Below are 24,878 nucleotides of genomic sequence, written 5' to 3' on the forward strand. Positions count from 1 at the left end.
TTTACCGGTCGCTTCGCCGTTGGGAACCAGAAGATGGTCGGTCGTGCACGACAGGTCCTCCCATGTGTGCAGCGTACTCCATGCCCGCTATCCCCCGGCATTTGCCGGGAGAGGCGGCGGGAGACGACCGTTCGCGTTGCCGGCTGGATCCAGAAACTCTCTCTCGTCTTATCGCGGGAACCCGCATAGACGTCTCGGTGGTGCATCCATCGTTGATTCTTCTTCCCCCAAGGGGAGGCAGTTACCTCCTCTCCCAGCCGACGTTGCCACGACGCTCGCCGGAGTGGTGGTGACCGGTCGCGGCGAAGGGGGAGGAAACTGGTTTTTCACAGTGTGCAACAGAGATCTGGAAAAGTTGTCGGAAAGGGCTCTGCAACTTCCAAGTGTAAATTTTTCTCTGCTGCATGTAGAAGTGATTATTTTGCTGAGATGGTTCAGCGTGATGCAGTGTAGAGATTGAGTGCGTTTATACTGGGTGTTTCACTTGGCACTGCCAGCAATTTTTGAAAATAGCCTTTTTGAATTGAGAGAGAGAGCTCCTTTCTATATTGCATTGTTAGTTCACATTCCTTTCCACATTGCATTGCATTCTTTGATATTGCGAAGTTTCTCAGTTCTTAATGCCACCCCCATCGAAGTGTAAGTACCATAAAAACCCATGTATAATATGAACCCGCATATTATACAAGGTGCAGTTTCGGAATAGCAAAAGGGGGAAAAAAAAATTTTCATCCATATGTAATGCGTGCGAGAAATATTGTTTTTCACTGCATTTCGTGGTTGCGCCTGTTCGCATCAGCATCGCATGCAGGCGCGCGGCATGTGCATCCAGGAAGTGTTTTTAAATTCAGAGTTTTCACGCTCATCATCTTTTGGCACGTGTGTCGTCGTCCGGCATGTGTATCATCTGTCGAAGGTCCCTTGCTGCAGACATCTTTCAGTAGAAACCTTCTTCTGTACCTCCTAGCACGTTCGGTATCCCACATTTCTCAAAACCGCGACTGACGTGCTCCTTTGGAACACTGGTGAAGTGTTCATGATTCGGCTTTAAGGCATGGCTGGAAAGACCTGTGAGAGACCTGTGTAATGCTCCGTGTGTTCCTTTCTCCATCCTTATGTTGTGCAAGGTGCAATCGACATCCTTCCTGTCACGTGTGTAGTGGCCTCTGTGACATGGGGTGAAACCAAAACCACAGAGATAATCAGCTTACGTTACTTCTAAATAGCACCTCCTCTCGCTGGAAGCCTGATGCTCATGGCACTGATAATAGCGAGGCCGGAACTGCGAATTTATGCTGAAATTTGTTTGGTTCTGTAAATAAAAGATGGAATTCTGACATGATAAAATTGCGGAAAAAATAACATATTATATGCGGATTTTTACAGTCCTTGCAACATAAGCATTGCAGGGGTTAACTTTGATGTAAAGAGTTCCCTTTGCGGACTATCCGTTAACTACCGTATTTACTCGCATAATGATCGCACTCGCGTAATGATCGCACCCCTGAATTTTGAGGTCAAAATTCCATTTTTTAAATTCCCCGCGTAATGATCGCACCCCGAACATGGAGCCGCCTGGTGGTTGATCTGCAGTCATCCCTCAGCGAATGCATTCCGACGAGTTCCCAACCTAGTCTAGTAACGTTGGAGTTCCCATGATTCCATGCTTTGCGACGTTCGCCATTTTGCAATTCGGCAGTGTTGTAGCGTGCTTTGTGTTTTTGTGCGAGTTTACGCCATTTCACTATGGGGCGGTATGCTAGTTACACCGCCGCGTTCAAGCTCAAGGCTGTCGACTATGCACTGGAGCATGGCAACCGCGCTGCTGGTAGGCATTTCGGCGTGGACGAAATGAGGATACGCTATTGGAAGAAGCAGCGCGAGAAGCTGATGGCTACGAACAAAACACGGCGGGCTTTCCGTGGACCCAAAACGGGCAAGTTCCCTCGTGTTGAGGAGGCGGTCCTAGAATACGTGAGGGACCTGCGCAAGGATGGTTGTGCAGTGTCATTAGAAATGATACAGACGCAGGCGCGCACAACTGCCAGGAAGCTGGGAATCGCCGCAAAGGATTTCCGCGCTAGCTGCGGTTGGACGACTCACTTTATGCGACGGAATGGACTTTCCCTGGGGCGGCGGACGTCGTTGTGCCAGCGGCTCCCAGCCCCCGACGAGGTAGTGGCTAAGAGTTTTAAGAAGACAGGCATATCTAACGCTTTGGATGGAACGGAAGATGACTTCCTGTGGGATTGTGAAGATGCTCCCAGCGACGACACTGCCGTTTCCGATGAGTCGTGCAGCAGTGAAAGCGAGGTTGGCGAGGATTCAGACTTTGATTAGAGTACTGACGAAAAAAAAATAAATGGGCATTGTGCACTCCATGTGATGCTTAATGTGCGTGTTTATTGCGAAGGTAAGCCTTACTCAGCTTTTATTTTTGGTTGTAATCGAGATATATGTTCGAAGACGTCTGACTTGCAACTTGTTTGCGTTTTCGGTGCTCAAAAATTTTTTGTAGAAAATTTACCCCGCGTAATGATCGCACCCCAAAATTTGCGTCAGTATTTTAAAAAAAAAAGTGCGATCATTATGCCAGTAATTACGGTGTCTGTTAACTATACTCCATCCCATTAGTTCTCTTCAGCATTACGAAAGCGACGGAAGTGATGTCCTGATGCTGCGGAAAATAGTGCCAGTATAGAATGCCCGTTTAAAGGAATGTATTTGAGAGAAAGGTACTTCAAATTAAGCGTTGACATATTCTCACGTTGAATACACTATTTCTTGAGTTTAGCATGCGTGACTCTTGAATACGTTAAAATCATGTTAACAACATGGCAATGTGCTTCAAAGCAAAACATCTCGCTTCGGACTGAACTCGTTCTTGCTGGATTTTAGAGTACTTTCATTAATTATGTACGGTGCATCAGGCCTCTTCTCATCTACTGCAACATCCAGGAGTGAAAAACATGAATTTTATTTTGGGTGATAGTTTGGCCTCTATTAAACTTTTAAGCTTAAAGAAAGCTGGTTGGTTGACAAAATGGTTTCTGTTCAGAAACCCAGATGGTGCCACTTGGCTGTAATTGCGCAACCAAAAGAATGTAAAGTGTACTCGTGTGAGGCTCGGGTTAATGTCAAGGAAACTCGTTCCGACTCTGTAGAAGCGGGAGGCAGTGACTTCTAATGCCGGTGTTGCGTGCTGAGTGTGCGCCTAGACAGGTTTGAACTAGAGAAGGTTAGTCTAGTGTCACGTGTCGAAGCCTTAGAAAATTAATTATACCCGTGTCACACGGGCACTGTAAAGGCTTTTGAATAAAAAAACACCTTCCCAAAAAGAGTTTCATCCGCAAACACACGACAGAGTTCAATCGCCTTTCCAGAAAAGATCTTTAAGAAAAGATCTTTCTGTAAGTGGAGATCGCCTATCTCTTTTAATGCTGAAAAGGAGTATAGCCTCCAGCCCGGTGGACACAAATAATAAATAAATAAAGCAAAAGTGAATTTTCCTGTCACGTTTGTACATTATGAAAAAGAGTTTTACACTTTGCAGAAGGTTAACTAGGCACAATAATGTAGTTTTTCTGCAGCACTCTCGTAATCAGTTCAAGATATCACGTGGTGATGCAAACGGCCAATGCGTATGTGCGCCATCTTTAATTTAACATTTGCAAACATACTGTAGCTAAATTTACACATGCAATAACTCATGTATTTGATTTATATGTTTAGACACGTCGGTTTATTCTGAGTGGTTTTGTTTCAAGATCTAGCGCCACGCTTCCGATACCGTCCTCGGTAGGAAACACTAAAAAAAGATCACCAGCACCATGTGGCTGCTATGCAACTCTTTTTGAATAAGGTCTTTCAACTCACTAAAAGACCGCTTAGGTGAAAGTGTTTTTGCTTGCTCATATGGACGCGGGCATTAGGTTCATTAAGGGAAGAAAATCAAATTGCTGGGACAGCTTCCTCAAATGGAAAAAAAAATTGCCGACATTGTCCTCGGGAGCAACAAGGACGGACGTTCCAGTTCGGGCCGTGTGGCTGGAACCAGCACTGGCATGGACGGCAAAAGCAAAGTAGGGCGGGCGGAGCCGAACTGACGGAGTTATTTAGAAGTAGCTAATAAGAAGTCTGGAAAAAAGGAAGAAGTAAAGAAGAATGAAGATCCCAGAGCAGGAGCCAACAGTTAGGATTGAGAGAGAGAATGCCGAGGTGCTTATCGCTGGGGATTCCAACATAGCAGGTGCAGTCGAGATATGTAAAGGGTGATAAGAGAGCATTATTTGGAACCTTCCCACGGATGACAATGAGCGCAAGGCTGAAAGAAACCAAAAAGGCTGTCCAAAAATTCCACAGAGCTCAATATGGTGATAGTAGAGAGATTTAGCTTACCGTGATCCGCGATCCGCCACTGTGGCTCTCTACCGCGCGTGGGCGGGGCGGTCAAGCTGATTGGTCCCGACGCGGCAGGTCTGTGTGCCGACATCCAGTATGTGGCGCCATCTGTCGGAGTCAAGGAGGGTCTGGGCATGCGCAGTCGAACGCGCGGTGGCGGATCCCAGTAGCTGATCACGGTTAGCTAAAACTCTCTAATAGCTGCGGGGCTAAACGATTTCCTAAATGGTGACGCTGCAGGAGTGGTGGAAAGTTTAGCTCAGGGAGCTGACGATATCGGGGCGATAGCACAGCAAGCCCAGACCATTGTGTGCACAGTACCGGACGGCCTGGAGAAGCGTGTCGAAGTGGTTGAGGTAAACTGGGAGGCGCATAAAGCAGGTTTTGGTAGGGCTTTCTAGCGAGATGGCATCCATTTTAACAGAAGGGTGGGAGCAGAGATCGGCTGGCGCCTGGCAGGTAGGGTTGTAGTTTTTTTAGGGGGTCCGCAAGGGCTCCGGGCGCAGGAGTAGTTGGAAGTGAAGCAGAGGAAAGCGTAATAGCGCAGGCTGAGCCCAACAAAATAGCAAAGAGGAGGTGGAGAAAGAAAAGTACAAAGAAAATATTTAAGACTAGGATCAGCTACATAAACATGCAAGGGGGTAGAAAGAGAGTTGAAGGATGATGAAATAGGTGTATACGCTCTATGTGAGACTCATCTCGGGGATCTAGAAAATCCTCTGTTTATAGAAGGCCACGTCCATAGTTATGGTCCATAGGGTCACAAGAGTCGAACACGACTGAACTGAACGGAACATCTGGGAAGGGTGCAACAGAATGAGAGTGAAAAAAGGAGGGAGGGGTAGGTATGTTGATACACCAAGGAACAAATTGGCAAAGAATAAAATCATCTTGCAAAGAACATATCTGGGTATCAAGAACACTTGCCGGCATAAGGACGTGGCTAGGAGTAGTTTATTTAGGAACAGGACACCAATGCATGCAGGAAAACAAGGATCTCTTTGATTGTCTCACTGACGATATAAGCCAGTTTGGAGACAAGGTCGATATTATTCTACTGGGGGACATGAAAGGCCACATCGACAATCTGGATGGATACACGGATTGTAACGGGAAGCTAATGCTAGATTTCTGTGAGCGACACGATCTAGTTATAGTAAACAGAGAAACAAAATGTCAGGGATAAATCGCGTCGAATTTCCGGAACAAGCAGACGATCATTGACTACTGTCTAATGTCGCAAGGAAATAGCAAGGTCGCAAAAATGAAAATAGACGAAGAAGGGGAGTGTAGTCTGGGAAGTGATCATAAACTTAGAACCCCGCTATAGTAAACTCGGATCTAGTAAAGTAAAACTGAAGCCCCAGTTCATCTTCCATTGAGGACTGTACATTTTTGGCCCTTTATTGTAAATCCATTTTTGGTAAAAATCAGTTATAGCAAAGTGCTCCTGGCCGTGGCGACGACTCCCACGATATGACATTGCCACCTGCGCACTGTCTAGATCGCGAGGAAAATATTTTTTTGTACTTGAAAACAAAAAAAAAAATGTGTCCTTTTAAGTGGCTTTACCATCAGCCTTAGCAGCAGTCAGGAGAAGCCTACTATATGGAGGCTTTGGAGCCTTGAGGGAAAACACGCAGCGTGTAAGAAACAAAAAAAAGGCTCTCTACAAGCATGGAAAGCAGGTGGAGTGGTCCGTTCAGAAAGTAAGGGTGAGTAAAAGTGCAGCAAGAAATAGGGAAGGGGAAGAAATGGGCGAACATTCACAGCACTGTTCAGCACGAAGCATGAGGCAGCGGAGGCAAGAAGTGGAAAGTGCAACATGTGTGGTCTTGTAGCACTTAACTGCCATGCGAATTTATCGTTCATTGCCTTTTAAAAGACAGAAACAGCAAAAAGTGACACTGTGTTCATGATAGGCTTTGGTTTTCACATGAAATCAAACTTTGTTGTATTCATAGCCACGTTGTTCTCATGCATAGGAGGTACTGTTAGAGGATGTAAAAAAGTTTTATAGCTGAAAAAAATTGCACGAAGAGATGATAAGAGAGAGATTGAAGGTATTTCAAAGTGTTTTTTTTTCATTAAGCAATAAGACATGTTCAATAAGTGCCCGTTTAACTACCAGGCAGCATCTTCAGGACCATGTCATCATCAACAACTGATATAGTAAAGATTTTTGCTGGTCTCAGTGACTTTACTATAAAGGGATTTTTCTGTAGTCTGCAGATGGGGCCCTTGATGAAAAGAGAAATGGAACTTAGACGAAAAGTAAACGCAAAATTAAACAACTATCAAATAGCGCAGATGGCAGCAGACATAGAGGAAGCAATAGAGAAAAGCCCTATGGAAGACTGGGAATATGAACAGGTAGAACTACTCATAAGGAGGAAAATTAAGGAGGTTAAAGTAGCAATCCGCTGGAATGGAAAGAGAAAGCCACGGAGCTGGTGGAATAAGGAAATCGGGGAAGCCATTGAACAACGACTGGCAGCTTCAAGGGAACACAGAGAGGTACAGAAAGCACAGGTATCTCAGGAGGAAATAGGCTAAAAATGGGAATCGTATCAACAGAAGAAACTTGATGTACACATCCTCATCCAAAGTAAAATAAAGCATTCCACCGATTGCTGGATGGCTGAAATACACGATGCCACTAGAGGCAGACCGAGAAAATTCTGCAGCCATATAAGCTGGCTAGGTAAAAAGAATCAGAGCAGGACTGGATTCAAGATAACAAGGGAAATTGTTTAAAGGGAGGCAACGCAGTGAACTACCTTACATCAGTTGTAGCAGAGTCATTTAAGAGCGACGATAGGGTAATCTCCACAAATCTGGAAGCAACACAAGATTGCCGAATACAAAGCAGCTTAGAACTGACCAATCTAAACTGGAAAAAGGCAGAAAAAAATATTCTTAAAAGCACATCTACAGGAATCGATGAAATTCTGGTGAAGCTGATAAATAAACTTGGTCCAAGAAGTAAGGAAAAGTTGAAATCTTTGGAAACAGTCATAACGAATAAGCAAATTCTGGACACCTGGTGGCAGAGTGAACTGAATTTGATCTATATAAGGGAAAGGAGATAGGATGCACATAAAATCCTACAGGCCGATTACCATAATATCTGTTTTATACAGGCTAGCCATGCAGGCGGTGAAATTAAAGATGCAAGCATGGGTAGAAAGTAAGAAGATACTTGGAGAACTCCAGAACGGCTTTAGAAATGGTAGGCGCTTAGATGATAGCCTGTTTGTGCTTACCCAATGCATTGAAATATCGAGTTGAAAATAGACCTTTGCATTTGGCTTTTCTGGACATAAACACGGGGTGTACGACAATGTAAACAGGGAACTCCTGTGGAACATAATAAAAGAAGGTATCGGTCATAGCAGATTTTTTACCGGAAATATACCGGGATAACAAAGTAGAAATTACATGGGAAGGGATAAGTATGGACGCTGTCAAGGTATGCAAAGGATTAAGACAAGGTTATCCTCTACCACCACTGTTGTTCATGATTTATATGATAAATATGGAACAGAGGATACAAGAAGGTAACCTAGGTTTTAACCTGTCATATAGATTAGGCGGAAAGGTGGTAGAGCAGCACCTCCCCGGTTTAATGTATACAGATGCTATTGTGCTTTTAGCAGATAGCCAGAAAGACTTGCAAACTCTAGTTAAGTATTGCGGAGACAAGGGGACGCTCTAGGCTTCAGTTTTAGCACAGTCAAGTCGAGCCAGATGATTTTCAACGGCTCAACTGATCAGGGTCTTAAAATACAAAGCCATGAAATACCCAGAGTGGCAGAATATAAATATCTCGGGGTATGGGCAAACGAAGGATTGGCATACATTGAAAAGCATGAGCAATCACTTAGGGCAAAAGCGCGAAGAAATGCAGGGATAATGAAGCATCGGGCATTGTGGGGATACAACAGATATCAGGTGTTGAGGGGTATTTGGAAAGGAATTATGGTGCCTGGGCTTACTTTCGGAAATGCAGTTTTGTGCCTAAAAGCAGAGATACAGTCGACATAAGAAATAAATCGGAGAGCCGTCGGACGATTAGCACTAGGTGCCCACGGCAAAACTACAAATGAGGCGGTACAGGGAGATATGGGCTGGGCATCTTTCGAAGTACAGGAAGCTCAGAGTAAAATATTATACGAGGAACGCCTGTGGAAATTGGACAATATAACAGATGGGCAACTAAAGTATTTAAATACCTGAACCTAAAAACCGTTGACTCACAATGGAGGAAAAGAACTAGGAAACTAACTAATAAGTATGCTAGTAACAAGGACGGAGAAATAAAGAGCATTAAGCAACAGGTGAAAAACACAGAAGGTAAAAATTGGATAAATTCGATGGAAACGAAACAGAGTGGGGAATTATACCGAAAGTGGAAAATGCAGATCAGGAAGGAAGATTTCTTTGATAACTCAAGAGGCAGTGCCCTACTTTTTGAAGCTAGATCAGGGTGCCTTAGAACACGCAGCTACAAAAAGAAATTTAACAATGGAGATGACGCATGTGCTGTGTGTGGAAACTCCAGTGAAACAATTGGCCATATTATACTCGAATGTAATGGTATCCATCTGGAAGTTGATGCAGGCGCAATCACTGTTCCTGAAGCTCTGGGGTTTAGAGATAACAGTGGCCGGGTGAATAAACCGGCGGTGGAAACTAGCAAAAAACGACTGGAAGATTGGTGGCTTAAAAGCAGAAAAGCGACATATTGTTAGTAATGTAGAAACAAACATTCAAGAAATAGAATGATGGTATAGTTAACCAATTTAAATCAATAACTAAGATATGGGGGAAAAAGACGAGCAAGATAGCAACTGCTACCACCCCGTTTCAAACGGGATGCTCCTATAATCCATTCCTCCATGTCACCTCTGCCTGATTCGCATAAGCTGAACTAAAAGCGCGGATGTGACAAACAGTGCAGTGTTACAGAAAATGGTGTTGTAAAACTTCCGAATGTTTTTTCTTCTGTGTTCGGTGTGTAGACAGCATGTATTTATACTGCGCGCGAGCAGCCGCTGTGCGGAAGAACACTCCTAACGCACTCTCATTATCGGCTGATAAAGTCTTCTAGCTTCCATAGTGTTAAAAGGTAGTTACGGGATGGAATATAGATTGTGTGAGCCCTCCACGGATCTTCTTTCGTTTGTACATACCATGATCATCATCCCGCGGCGCCGGCTCCGGCACGCGCTTGGGTTTTTCTCCATCAGATTAAACGCTGACGTGGCATACCTTGCCTTGCCTTCACGACCTTGCCGTCTGGACCTGGCCTTCTTGCACAACTGGAAATACAGCAGAACAATGCAAAATTTTCATGAAAATAGAACGAAATATGGAATATGAGAGAAATGTTTGGCCCCAACAAGCAACCGCTATTGGCATAACGCACCGTACGCCCGCACTGTCAGCTACATGGCATATGCAGCTATCACTTCTACTTTCATCACATGGCAGAACAGTTTATGGTCAAAAGCAGCAAAAATAGTAGCGTACCTAATTATCATTGTATTGACAATGCATGAGTACTAGTTCTTATTGCATTTAATTGCTTTTTCTTTTTTCAATTTTTTCTTTTTTTCACCTTCAAATGGAGCTGGACTGACAGGTGCAGATAAATTCACTCTTTTTATAAGCATGTGGGGTGTCAGCGTGGGGCTGCGTGGTGGAAGCTTGGAAATACCATGGGGGTCAAGTGCTGTAGTTACTTTGGCCAGCAGGCATTTGCATGTCACTTGGGCTAAATGTGGCTGCCAAGTGCTGGCACAAGGCAAAGCACCGTGACATGAGGCAACATTCACAAAAGGACATATGAGAATGTTGCCACTATGTTGCTAATTGCTTTAATGGCCAAGTTTGTGTTACATGGGTCATGATGGGAGCTACAGCAGGACTTCCTCGCATTGTTGCACCTGTACAAATGCTGCATCTGGAAAATATAACAGCAGGGTTGTACTCCTTAATCATATTGATACCAACTGCCGTGCATTACAGCTTTGCAATTCTCAACATTTGCCTCATTTATATGTCATGGCTCCTTGCGGTGTGCTGTTTTACAGCCTGGATAAACTTGAGGATGACATACAGAAGGCTGTTGAACGACACCAAGTCAGCAAGCTAGGAGCTGTGCGCATTGGAGCATGCTGCCTTGCTCAGTACAACGATGACAGGTGAGTTGTCAGATTTTGATATCCATTTCAAATGGATACTCTCATCTGGCTCTTGATGCCATGACCTTCAGTTTTCATTCTGTTCCACTTGAAAGATGCTTACCATTGCTACTGCAGTCATGCTCATCTAATTTAGCGTAACTATAAGCATTACAGTATTATAGCTGCAATAGCACAATTAAGGTTTTCAAGTTTAAGGCAGCTGAAGCACAATTAAGGTTTTCAAGTTTAAGGCAGCTGAATTGTTAAATGAATTAAATGATAATTGGTTGTTCATATTTGTGGTTTACACAGGATGAGCCAAAGCAAAAGCCTCGTTGTATTTATAGAAAATTTTCTCCTGCATTTCTCCTGCGTACCGTGCAATGTCAGTGCGCATTAATGAACTGCAGATGGTCGGAATTTCAAGAACCCTCCACTACAGCATCCCTCGTAGCCTGAGTCGCTTTGGGACGTTGAACCCCATAAACCAATCCAAACCAGCAGTATTTCAGTTTTAGCATTGAGCACATTGCCACTTCGAAGTGTTAAGGTGGCGGTCCCACTCCAGCGGGGAAGAGACGGCATTTTTGGTGATATTCATACGCCCAGTGCGCCTCACCGGTTTAGTTTATAAATGTGACTTTGTATATTTGTAAAGTTTATTTCCTCTCCTTACTAATGGTGCATTTGGTTTATAAATAGCTGCAACGATATTTAAGCTGTAAACGAAAACACAAAGGTAAGAAACTGCTTTTCAGCTCTACTTGTCTCGGGTAAAGCAAAATTGTGCAAAATCTTTTGCACCTAGAAAAAAAACGTTCGAGGTGTTTTGAGATTGGATGTTAATGAACAAAGTTAAGCATTTTTATTACTGTGTATCGCATAGTTTATTAGCCACGCGCCTGTGCAAAGTGTATAAAACAGGTAATTATACATACAATAACTTTCAAGATATGCATTCTGCTGCGGAGATTTTTTGCGCAGTTGGAGGTCGTACATAGTTCGCTTTTTCCTGAAAATATTATCTGTCTGCTTCATTTAGTGTAAAAGTTATTTGTGATCAAACTTTGCGTTTTTTGTAAAATGGCTAAAAGTAAATGCTAAACTGTTCAAGTTATGCGCTTTTATCTGTGCTGAAATTTCGCGTGGAAAAACTTTACACCTCACTATCGGAGGATAAGCATCGGTTTTGTTCTACGACTCTCGAGGAATGTGCACTGCCAGGGTGATTTCAGCTAATTTTTTCGTGGTTCACTTGAAGCGCGCGAGTTCTTCATGAAATATTTTAAGCATGATTCAAATGCTCCATGGCTTATTTGTTTCTGGTGAATATAACTTAAAGATTCGGGCTTTCGTTCCTTTATTCAACCGCTAACAATTATCAACTACAAAGTGTACAAAAAGCAAATAATAGTGGAATAACAGAGCCACGTATGATAAATTTAGTAGGTAGCGCCATCTATGAAATTTCATGTGCACTAAAATGTTGCAGTTCAGAAAAATTACGAGGATAGCGCCACAAACACCCTGAATCTAGGGGTATTTACAAGAGGGTATTGTGCTTCTACTGCTTCTACGTTTTCCCTCTGCACTTTCCTTTCCATCGGGCAAGAGAGGTAAACACTGGAGAGTCGGGTCGAGTGGTTGGGTCGAACTGAGGTGCAGGTGCTTCACGCACTCAGGTGCTTCGCGCATGCTCATTAGCGCTACTTGAAAACGGTCCCTTGACAAATGTACACTTGCTTGCTTTGAGATTTATTTATCGCCTCGAATTTAGTGTGTCATACTGTTTGTGTGCCGAAACGTTGCCAGCTAAGGCTCTCGCGCTCGCAGCTGAGGTGTGCCCCGGCTACAATCAACACTGTACCCCGGCGAACGAAACATGCTTCTTGTCCAGTACAAGTAGTGGCTTTCGTTACTCGTTTCTAGCTTTTTTTAGTAACACACATGATATATGCTTGTGTTTGGCAAAAGCAGGCATCTTTCTGCTCATGGGGCTGCCTCGCACGTAAAGCGAATAGCCGCTAACATGGGGAAACCGACGAACAAAGGAGGCCTCTTTCCTTCCTCAGAAACGACTAAGCAGAATGAGCAATTCAAAGAACAGCACTGTCATAATTTCAACCTAGCAGCTAGAGATACATCCAGACAACGCGAAATCTCTGCATTCTTATTATCGAGTCAGTCTTACACTGAAAGTGAGGCAATAAAATCTTGCACATTAGAGTGTTGGTATCATGCAAACCCTCAAAGGAAAAATAAAACTTGATGCTATGGAAATTATCAAATGAGGATAAGAGGTTACGTGCCGCACAAATTTATTGCATGATATGAAGATTTTACGAGTTCAGAACAAAGATAGAAACGGTAAAAGAAATACTAAAATTCTGCTTCGCTCTGCACACATGATAAAGAATGCATCGGCTGCTAAAGTGTAGTTTATTTACTGGTATCAGCCTAACTGCATTGCTGTTTGTTTATTTTGCATATCTTAGGCAGGACCGGAAAAAAATCGTTACAAAAGTGTGAATAAATTTGACTTTGCCGCTGCAGCTGAGCGAGGAAAAAAAATAATTGGCAGGGTCGTAATTGTTTGTAGTCTTGGAGCGCCTCTCGCGCCGCGCTTTTATCACAAACAACGGCACGTTGCTGGAGAAAGAAGAATTTAGCACTAAGCGTCTCGGGGCAAGCAGCGAAAAAAAAAAAAGCAGTTCGAACTCGAACGCTGTCGGTGCTGGTTATTTCTCGTCTTAGCTCCACCACAAAGCTATCTTCAGATGTTCGCGGTGTTAGCATATATTGTGTGGGTGTGGAATTTAGACTTTTTTTTTTTTTTTCAGTGGCAAGAAGAAAAAAATGTCTTCCCCTTTCTATGATAAAATGAAATAGTAGGGCACGGAATTATAACACTGCATAAATTAATATAATATAATTTCAAAGAGCGTCTCCATAGGAGAAATTGCACGAATACTTGCACCCTCTGCCACTTTACTCGTACAGATAAAATGTTTCGACTTGAAAACCTGAACATGCACAAGCATGCCTCTTCAACCTTCCTACTGAAGTTCCTATATATAGCGCTAGCAGTGCAGGCTCCAAAGAAAAGGAGAAAAAATGATATAGTGGGCGGCCGAAGATAATCACCAGCGTTTCAGTCATCTTTCTTTTTTTTTTTTCGAATGTTGTGTTCCGGTGATGATAGTAAAGGTAACGTGCCGCAGTAGCTGCCGGGGATTTTTTTAGTGAATGGGCAAGTAGGAAACAGCCATGTGAAGCTTCTCCAATACAAAAATATGTGATGTTGAATCGGGTTTTGCCACTGCTTTTCCTTCCCTCATTCCCTTCACTAAAAATTGAAAAAAAAAAAAGAAAACGATGAGGCTCAACGCTTCTGAACCCTCAAATGAGTGAAACCACTGTAATCAAGAGTTCGACGAAATGTAGTCTGATCAGCTGGTGGCATAAAAAAATATACGGGGTCACTGACCAAGTCAAAGTTTCATGAAAACATACTAACGTTTCGGAAGCCCTACAGCTTCGTTGTTCACAATGGAGAAACCAGACAAAAAGCATTCCTTTATATCTTCTTCAAATGCTTTGACTTGATCAGTGGACCTATATATTTTTTTTTATGAGAGAAAACACTGAATTGGTTTCCCATTTGATGGTTTTATTTGCACTCATGTTATTTATTTTATACGTGCATGATGGTCCCGTCCTCTTCCTAGCTAATTCCGTTTCGTGAAGGGGGATATACCGCGGATTGTTCGAAGCATTACGGCGTCTACGGTAAACCGTTAATGCATTCGGCAGGGAAGGTGGTCCGGCGTTCATTTTTGCTACAATGCTATACCTGCCTAGCATCGCCCGCTACTGCGCTTTGCCGCTGTGGCCGGGGGCGTGGAGCGTTCGTTCTAGTTTGCCCAGGCACAACGAAGACGGCGATGTTGCTATGGTGATGGCACTGTTTACGATTCTTAGAAAAACGCGCCACTCGCGCAAGTGAGCAGCAGAGCTAACGCTCTAAAAGCCCGTCGGCAGGCAGAGCGTTTCCAAAAGAATGGGGCCCTTATCTCGAGTAAGGTAGATACCGTGTCACCCAGGCGTCCACTCACCCGCCGCCTCAACGCCCAATTTTTTTACTTTATATTTCAACCTTGTTTTGAAGCAACTCGACTTCCTGTGCTCTGAAAGGTGTCCGATCATGTTAGCAAAAGTGACATAGAAGCATGTGAGAATTCCGAAGCATACAAAGAACGTGCTTCCGTTTGACCACATGAAGCAAAACCACTGTACTGCATTGGTATGGAAAAATTCACAAATTATAGCACATGCCAAATCTGACAGAGCGCAATATGATCGATGCGTCTAATCGTTTGGCATTTGCAGGAAAACATTTGGTAAGCATGGGCGCTCTTTCATGGAGTTAAAATTGGGCTCTGATTATTATGTTGCAAATGTGTTAATGTACAAGTAAGTGCCACATCACGAAATTATTTACTACCAAGACATGAAGCCGAAAGGCGGGCTCAACACTAAAGTATACAGTCGAACCTGGATATATCGAATTTTGGTTATATCGAACTCACGGAATATCCCCTTGAAAATCCCATGTAAAAGTATAGGAAAGCCGCGTCATATATCGAACTCAATTTCACTGGTCGTTTGATATATCGAACTCCGCACCACGCACTGGAAAATGTGCCTTCCCCAAAGACGATCGCATCACCCTTGGCCGTTTGCCGCGTGACGTTTTCTAACCACGTGCGGAAGGAATGAGAGGGGACAGTTCGGCTTTCTGCTGGTCTGGGCAGCGCTGCTGCCCATTCCCCAAAGGCGCTCGCATCTGCAGTTATCGTTTCCCGCGTGCCAACACATGACGTTTGCAAGCCATGTGCGTGGGTGTGCACATTCTTTTGCCGAGCTCTCTCTCTCCTTCAGCACGCGCTACGCATGCGCCAAGCCAGGTCAGCCCGTTTTCAGACAGACGTGGGACGCTTTCTCCAGCGTGTGTTGCGAACCCTCTGCGCGCGGCGGCTGATGTGGCTATGGCGCCTGCAGACGTTAAGAAGCGGCAGCTCTCTCTTTGATTTTTTTTTTTTTTTTAGTTTTTATTTTTTTTTTGCGAGAATCATCTTTTCTTATCGCTGCGCTGTTCACGCGGCATAGCGTAAGATATGACGGCTGCGAACGGTAAGAAGCGGCAGAATTTTTTGTTTGTTTTTTGGCGGGAGTCGTTTTTCCTTGCATGTATGAACCAACGAAAGCGCGCGGTCAGCTGCTGCGATCATGACGCCCGCCCATGGTGCAAGATATATAGGTGGGGACACAGCGTACCGCGCCGGTTCCAGATAAAGTCCCCTAGTTAGTCTAAGCCATACGAGATGGCAGTTCCCTCAGCGGCCTGTGACGTAGTGGGAGGCACTGCTTTTCTATGGTGAATACATGCTTTTTGAGAGCCATTTTCTCGTAAACTGTGGCCTATGATGAGAGAAAAATATTTTTGTCGCGTTGTTTTTGTCTAGGTCCATTATTCAGCGCAGTTTTATAAATCTGTGGCTTCGTGAATGCTTAAATAAAAGCGCAAAAGGCGAATGAATTTTCGCGCGGAATTTGAACCTGCTGCACGCATAAGCGGCGGCACTTTGACAACAAAGCATTAACCATCAGTCGTTTCATTTGTTCTTTGACTTTACATCTTTTGTTCGCCCATCAGTGTGCCCGCTCATCCTTAGGTTGCTCCTTACTTTATTCCTTCAATACATTAGAGGTCCTCTAACTGGATTCTGCTAGCTCCCACTGAATTCCCCCCTTCCTCTCACTTCCTCTGTACCATTACTTCTCTTAGCTTCTTTTTTCCTTTCCCTTATTCTTTTATCCTCAGAGTATAGGGTACAGTACAGAGGGGAAGAGAATTTCACAATGAAAAAAGAACACCAAGTATAATTTATTCAATTAAAAAAAATAGAGGTAAAATTACAGTTAACAGCTTTCTTGAATCTACGCTAGAGATTGGCGAACAGTAATGTGATGTGGTGCGCCAAAGCCGCATATAAATCAGTTGATGAACATAAATAGATAGATAGATCGTGCAGCCGTTCGTGCAGTCGGGATTCGTGCAAATATAGAAGACAGTTGAGCTTGCTTGAGGCAAAAAAGCCTTAAATCACGACAGCATTTGTGACGTTTTTCGTACACATAACACGTCCGTACTGTTCCTCGCTTGCTTATCCCATTCTTCCACTCAGTTTGCACGTTAGTGATTTATGCGATAGAGAAGCGGTACGGGGCGCTGTTGCATTTCCTTGATTAAGTGGTTAAGAATACCCTATGAATTTTTATATTTTTCTCCCATTCGCCCAACCGAACGCAGGATTTGCTTTCCCTGCTCTATTTACGCTATCCAAAGTGACAAAACTGCTTCCCCGGCGCCTTCAATTGAATAACGATGACTCAATGGTTGAGTAATGTAGTACTCACTCCCCCATATTTCAACATAAAGTGCAACTTCAACCTTTTATTCACTTCGTTGTTAGGAATATATTACGTCAATAGTATTGACAAGCCAATAAATTATTCTGGACCTCGCTTCTGCACTGATGCAGTGGGCACGGCTTAAGAATAAAGTGCTACGGTGATGCTTCTGGCGACGGCGGAGAAACAGTTCGGGCCACGCAAACGGCTCACGCAGGAGAAACGCGCCGCGCGATATCAGCGGGTTGCTATCGCAACGGCGTTGTCGATGTATGTGTTTTTTTCTTCCAGCGAAGATTCACCGCTACATCGACGCTGACGCTGCGATCAGCGGCCCGGTTCGGAGGAGCGTGGCTGGTACCTTATCTGGAAACTTGCGTCCAGTGCCTCGCCCGTGCTGTGTCCCCACCTAAATATTCTTGCACCGTGCGCCCGCCCCAAGCGCAGCGTGATAAATCGAACCAGGCTTGTGCAATCAAGCCATCACGGGCACTCTGCCAAGTTCGCTCCCCACCACCGCAGGAGCGATCAAAAGATAAACGCGCCCTGACGTTATCGCTGCGCAGCATCTTGGCACGCTGCCAAGAAATGAGCTGTGGATGAGACGACCGAAATGGAGTGACGCGCGCCGTCGACATGCAAGCAAAAAAACGCTCGCGATTTCTGCCGCCGCTGCGACACAGAAACCTTGTTTTGAGCTGCCGTGGTGACTCGAGCGGCGAGAGGGACGCAGTCCCATCAAGTTTGAAATTTTTTGCTTTGTCGCTGCCGCTCGTCGCAAAGATCGCTCAATCGCTTGCATGTCAGCGAACTGGCCTTAACGTTTTTTTTTTTTTTTTTCAAATTCTTGGGTGCAAACGTGGAGGGTGGGTTCATTATGCGAGTGGGTTGATTACGCGACAAATACGGTATCGTTTTTTCGCATCGTAAGTGCCGTCACAAGCCAATTTCTGTATATCGAATTATCGATATATCGAACTTTTTCGCGATCCCCTTCGAGTTCGATATATCCGGGTTCGACTGTACTTGTTGCATACGTGTGTGTGCCCTGTGAAATGAGTACAATAAGGTCAGGCTCCAAGCTAATAATGAACAGTAGTCCATCCAATATATTGGTTCAGAAAGCGCATGCATCATCACGAGAAGCTGCAGCAGGACAGGTCAGCGTCTTCCATAGCATATGCTACTTTTCACATCAGATTTCAGTGTCGAGTGAAATTCTGCAGGAGAAAAATGTTTCTAGGAGATTGATTGTTAAAATTTTATTCTGATTGCCTGAAAATACTGTGTTCCTTTAATTGCACACACACACAACACACACACACACGCGCGCGCACGTACGTACGCGCGGATCGAATAAATAAAATGAGGACTCTGTGGAGCACCCAATTGGGAGTGGGGAAGTGGCCGCCATAAGCGCCTACAAACTGTCTCCGTTAGGTCCTTTCTTCTGGCAACCTTCCTTTACAACCCCCTCTGCCCTTCCCCCATTTCCCACATAGTTTAGTGTGAATGTGCCTCCTCAGTGCCGAAGAGAACATGAATACATGCCGGCCTCCTGCGTGATACATAGCCTCTTAGTGGATTTCACATCTATTTCGAAAAAACTGATTTATTTATAGGAAGGGAAAGGCGCAGTAACTGTCTCACTTGTTTTCTGTGGACACCGCAACCGCGCCATAAGGGAAGGGATAAAGGTGGGAGTGAAAGTGGAAAGAGAGAAAGAGGAGCCGTAGTGGAGGACTACGGAGTAATTTCGATCACCTGGGGATCTTTAACGTGCACTGACATCGCACAGCACACGGACGCCTCTTCGTTTCTCCTCCATCGAAACGCAGCCGCCGAGGTCGGGTCCGAACCCGGGTACTACGGCACAGTAGTCGGGCATCTTACCAATATCGATTCATCTCAAAAGGAAAATATGGGCAATCATTCACTTATTTGCACATTGTAACTTATTAGCTCTAGTTTCCAAGGTTGGACAAGCATGAACAAAAAATAAACAAGGGCGACTGTTGACTGAAGTTCAGCTAATTATAGCTACATTATCATATTTGTAATCACGTTTGATAAAGCAAATTTCTGTTGACCGCAAGAGCTGGCAGCTTCCACTCCAGTCAAGGAGCGTTCCGATCCCTACTATATCTATGGCATCAACAATAGGGAGGTTTAGAATATGGTACCCCTACAGCTTAGGGGGACAGGGTAATAGCGCGGGTGACAGTAGGAGCACAATTCTCTATTGATAGGGTCGCCGTATTCTAAAGCTCGCTAATGATCACTCGATTGCACAGCCCTAAAGAGGAGGATCAAAAGAACAGAAGACAGGCGCCGACTTCAACTAAGGTTCATTGACGAAGTCTGCAGAAATAATGCCATTCGCTTTTCCTTTTCACCCGTACTAAGATTGCACTGTGCAATCATGTTGACACCCTGTTTTATTTGTGTTCAGTCAAGCTAGCCTACTGCAGTCCAGTCCAACCCCCTCACGCTCGGCGGGTAGGAGCAATCGGGTTCGTGGCTCTACAGCAGAAACTATACTTCGTCTCACAAGATATCTGCAGCACTGCGAAAGGCAGAGGAACCCTTTCAATTGTGCTCCTAAGTGCCTCTCGCCCGTGCGCACTATAAAAGAATTGTGCTCCTACTGTCACCCCCGCAAATTTGGAGGGGGGGGGAGGGGGGGGGGGGAGACGCTTATGAGCACAATTGCCTATTCTATGCATGATCCTGCATGGTTGGACCAGCTGGGGTGCCTCTGCCTTTCCCTGTGCTGCAAACATCTTGTGAGCCTAAGTATAGGCAAGAGAGGGAAGGCTTTTGTCCCATTTTGTTTTAGTGGTACGGTGGGGTGAAGAGGGGGACAAAAGTCTTCCCCTTCTCTGCCTGGACACTGATGTGGAGCCACAAAAACCTTTGAAAGTCCGCGCAGCAACACAAGAAAAGCCTTCATGCAGCGCAAGTCGATAGGGCTGGGTGGCTGGGTACTCAATTCCTCAGTCATGGATTAGTGGCGTAGCCTGGTGGCAGAATCTTAACTACTTCCAAGATGGCGACCGTGGAACCGCCACCTTAAGGAGGGGAACCCTGGTCTTAGAACTGCCTCTTTTTATGTATGGATAGATTTACACCAAACATTCACTGTTCGTGCATTTTCATGTTCTCATTCCAAAACAGCAAGCACCTTTCTCTTACAGCAGATAATTTTCGATCCATCAAAAGAGGCATGTCGTTTTTTGGAGCTGCCTTTGTTATTGAATGTTAGATCTTATGGAGAAGGCTTTTTATCTATAAATGATCTAGTCACCAAGGAGACAATTGAAGGGGAAATGAGGGGCTCGTTATGATACAATTTAAAGGAGCGAACAGTCTGAGAGTCTAAGGCAAACTTTTTTTTTTTTTACATTTGTTGTTGATATTGACAAGAATGAGTCTTGTAATGATTTTAGAGAGAAAGAATATTAAATGAAAAGCAGAAGAAAAAACAATGCGCACCATTCAGTAAGCAGGGGTGGAAGCACTGCTCCATTTGCTCCATTCTGCTCCAAACCATCTTTCCTGCTCCATCCTGCTCCAAAGCACAGTATTGCTCCAAAACTGCTCCAAACCGGCTGCCTAAGTGCATTGATGTCAAATTTAGCAAAAGGCTGGTTTTTGCTACACAGTGAACCATTGTATTGCCTGCAAAGAATGTGATCCAGTTCGATTAACCTGCCATATTATAGTAGTACACTGTAACCGTGAGAAGCACAGCAGGCTGGTGGCATATTTTGAGCTGTGCATCCTCGATTTGGGAGCTGCCAAAGTTGAAACGATGACTGCGCACCCGCGGCAGAGGTATAACGCACCTTATGCTGTGCCTAATACAAATAAAATTTTTATAATCTAGAGAAGCATATTTGCAGCAATAATAAATATTTGTTTGCAAGTAAATTTAAAATGAGCCTCTAGCATTGGAGGGAATTAATGGTGGAAAAATCTGTTCATGTGATGTAGCATCTCCTCCCAGCCTTTTCAATTCCCTGTGGACAGAGAAGTGATGCAGTTACCGCAAATTACCACGAGCCATTGGGAAACTTGTCCAACTAGTGCTTCTGCTGTGAAAGCTGGAAGGAACTCCACCATTGAGCCTGTTTGTAACAATTGTGCGAAGCCTACATCAAACAAAAGCATACTTGAATCGTTTTGAGGGTGGTGGTAGTTAGAAACCTTCTTAAAGGGCCACTGTCCAGGGAAGGCGCTTTTAGGAAAAGGAGCCCAGTGTTTCGATCAGGTACCGGAGATAGTCAGTGCAAAATTCTACAGCGACACGCGCGCCGCAAAGCATCGAAAATACAATTCAAAGCTCCCTCATGCTCTCCTTTGAGAAGCCAGCTTCACCGCTTCCTGCGCTGGCCCGACGGGCCCCGATAATGACGTACGTACCGGGAACGACGTCTATTGGTTCGTCTCGCTGACTGACGGGAGAAGGATGGGTGTCTACCGCTCGCAGCGCGCTTTTCCCTCGCCACGGCCAGACTGAATCCAGCGGCGCGCGCTCCCTCGACCGTTTTTTTTTTTTTTTCGCGCTCGCGGAGAGCCACGCCCCACCTCCCGCCAAACGCGGAGGAGGAAGGGGAATTTGTATTGCGGAGGCTAGACGACCTCGGGCAGGAGAGTGAAAAACCTTTGCGAGAGAACGGAAGGAGAGAGGCAGGATAGAATCGGGTGATTGCGGTGGCTGTAACTGCGTTATTAGTTACTCTTTTCAAAAACATTTTGCGGCCTTGCGTTCCAGGGGCGAAGTCTCACGGTCACCGGGGAAGAAAATATTTTCAACCGGAGGGTGGACAGTGGGCCTTTAAGGGGGTTCGAAAGCCATACAGGGCTTATTGCCAACATGCTGAAATTGAGGAAGTTCCAATGTCTTTCAAGGAAGAAACATCAGGAGCCACTGGCTGAAGGAGGAAGAGACTACCCTTGAGTGCAGTCTATCCTTCTTCGTGACACTACTGACCAGTGCTCAGGAATTTATTGGCTCGGGCATGGGATTGGAAGTGATGTGAGTGAGATAAAGAGCAGAAATGTGCTGCTGATATAGATTCCAGACTAGTAGCAATGCTTGAATGCTTGAGCACATCAAAGTGGCAGACTCCACATTTCTCTGTCAAGTGAAGTAAACAAAAGTCGCTCCACGTAGCACTTGCTCAATGCACCACGCGACTGTTGCCTTTTCCACCTGGTGCTTTCTCGATGCACCACGTGTTCGTTATTTTCTTTTCGTTGTCTTTGGCGTCCTACTTATGTGGCACTTGCTCTTCACAATTACACAGTATTGTACATTGCTGAGAAAAGAAAAATTCTTTTCCAGGTGGTACCGTGGAGAAGTGCTCAAAAGTCATGAAAAAGGAGTTGACATATTTTTCCCCGACTATGGAGACACTGAAACCTGTAAGAGAGATGAGCTGTTGGAGCCAGCATCCTGGATGATGCTACTGCCATACCAGGGCATCTCATGTAGTTTGGCTGGCATTAGCCCACAAGCTGGGGAGTGGAGCCCTGCAGCACATTCCTTGCTTGAAGACTTTGGTTACGATGACAGCAACATGAATCGTTTACTCTGCCTCGGGGTAAGCACTTCTGGTGCACCATCATATTTTGGAGCTTGGAATGCATTTAGTGAATTTAACTGCTGCTTTTGAAAACATTTGAGGTTAGTGCTAAATAATTAGTTTGTGTGCTTTCGGTGATGCCTGCTTTCAATGCCCATACTTTGTTTGGAAGCCATGGTAACCCAGCTGTGAGGCACACTCACACCTCAACATAAGTTATGGTAGCGTTTGCCTTTAAAAGTTGACAGTATCAGGGCTGGCACATCTTTGTAGCAGCATAAACTGAATATATAAGCATTTAGTTCTTTTAACGCATTTTATTCCGAGACCGCTGCCAACTATTTTTCTTTGTTCAAGGCAGAAAGCTGTGTGTTAGCCAAGAAACTCATAATGAAATGAAAAAACTTACTCCATGCCAGAGCGCTCGAATTCAGGATGCTAAATGTTGCAGTGTGAATTGTGGCACCAATTGTGCCAGCTTGCACGATTGCATTAGACAAGTTGCATGCTTGTGATTTTTAATGAGATTGTGCCAAAGAACTATTTCTAAAACCAAGAAGAGCTGTGGCGAATGCAAATAGGTTGAGGCTGCCATTACATTTGCAGAACATTAATGCCTCCTTTTCATGATGTCTGATAAGAAAGATGACCAATGGAATCTAGCCCTTCCCATTTTGCTTTATGGCTCTTTGGCGTTGACTATTAGGCAATGCACACACGTGTTTTGCAATCTGCTTCACTGACGCTTGCAACAGACACGATGAATGAACATGCAAAGAAAAAAATTGCTTTTAATGGGCTCGGTAATCTCAAAATTTGGCATTATTACTAGAGCCTAGATTCAGTGTAGATTTTTGGCCATAGGTTGTACGTGGTGCATTGTGATCATTTCGCTTTCAGACCTTTGAATACATTGCAGCCTTGCAAATATACTTATGTATTATGTATGCTTATCTTGTTAGTATATAGCTAGCATTATGCTCTATCTCTTGCATTTTCTTTCAAGGTTGCAAGGAAAATGGCTGGCAGTCGCCCTGGAGATAATCATTATGAGGTGTTCTTGTTTGACGGATGTCACAGTGGAAGGACCAGCATAGGTGATCTGCTTGTTGAGAAGGGCCTTGCAGTCCGAACCCCGCTGCCTGAGATGGAATTTAATATTGCTCTTCCACATGAACCATCTTTTCAGGTATGGAATCATTCCCGTTCGTACTGTGCATTGTTGTTGTCGTTCAAATTCAAATCTCTCTAGCTTTCACTATGATTTAAGTTCTAAAAAAAAAAAAAAAGCACCTTCTTTTGCTTTTTGTGTCTGTTTAGCTCTTTTTATGTGTGTGTGTGTGAATTAGACTTCTCCACTTCGCAAATAGGGTGCTTTCTTATACTAACTGGAAAATACAGCTTATTAACAAGCACATCTTCTGCCAGTTTCTTTGAGGCAGATTTTGCTATCACTACATACTAATGTTCAGTTTTAATATTGCAGTTTCCAACTACTTTGGCAGTTTGTAAAATTTTGTTTGTGCATGTGGAACATAGGCCTTTGGTGGTTTTCTGACTGATGTATTGTCTTTCTTCAAATCTGAGTACATTGTTTAAGAAGGCAAAGAATATATTTGGCAGTGAAATAATGGCACCTGAAAGGGTTAAGATGAATCCATTTCTTTTCTATCCTGCATTTTTATTGATAGGTTTTTGCTGTGCGTAATTTTTTTTCATGGTGTCCCAGGTTGCATTGCTCAACTGCGAAGAGCTCTCACTTGCCCATATTTGCATACCGGTTGTGTTGCAGCTAAAGCGAAAAAGCTGCTTGAAATTCTTGTCTTCTTTGATATGAAAAAGGTGACCTGATAATTTGCAGCTGCTAATAGTAGCTGTTGCCTTTGTGACTGTATGCAAGGTCCCTGTCAAAGCAATGTGAAAAGGAGCAGGGGAGTGCTTGCCACAATACAGGCTAATAATACTACTGTATTGCACTATGCGCTCGGGATGACCACCTCTTGGGCTTCAGTTTGCTACACTCGTGGGCAACTTTCTGTGACTGAGATGCCGTCTCAGACAGCACAGCACACGTCACTGTCCTTTTAGTTTTATTTGGTGATTGTGTCGAGCTATTTTAATCCCTTTTCATATTCCTCGTTTGGATCCCCATGCTTTCTCTTTTTCTAAACCATTGCGGTTCAAGGATGCTTCACCGCACGAGTTAGTGCATGCAGTGAAG

General features: G+C 44.3%; 1 protein-coding gene across 3 annotated transcripts in view; it reads left to right on the forward strand.

The window, feature by feature from the left end:
• LOC146205123 (uncharacterized) overlaps nucleotides 1-24,878 on the forward strand; it is a 168,637-nt gene that overhangs the window by 118,449 nt on the left and 25,310 nt on the right. For all 3 annotated transcript variants that reach the window (XM_084589816.1, XM_084589818.1, XM_084589817.1), the window contains exons 25-27: nucleotides 10,500-10,610; nucleotides 22,417-22,675; nucleotides 23,664-23,846. In XM_084589816.1, the coding sequence (XP_084445942.1) occupies nucleotides 10,500-10,610; nucleotides 22,417-22,675; nucleotides 23,664-23,846 (553 nt within the window). The remainder of the gene's footprint in view (nucleotides 1-10,499; nucleotides 10,611-22,416; nucleotides 22,676-23,663; nucleotides 23,847-24,878) is intronic.

This window comes from Amblyomma maculatum, chromosome 1 (assembly GCF_055883805.1).
Source record: "Amblyomma maculatum isolate TAMU_Amacu chromosome 1, ASM5588380v1, whole genome shotgun sequence".
Lineage (NCBI taxonomy): Eukaryota > Metazoa > Arthropoda > Arachnida > Ixodida > Ixodidae > Amblyomma > Amblyomma maculatum.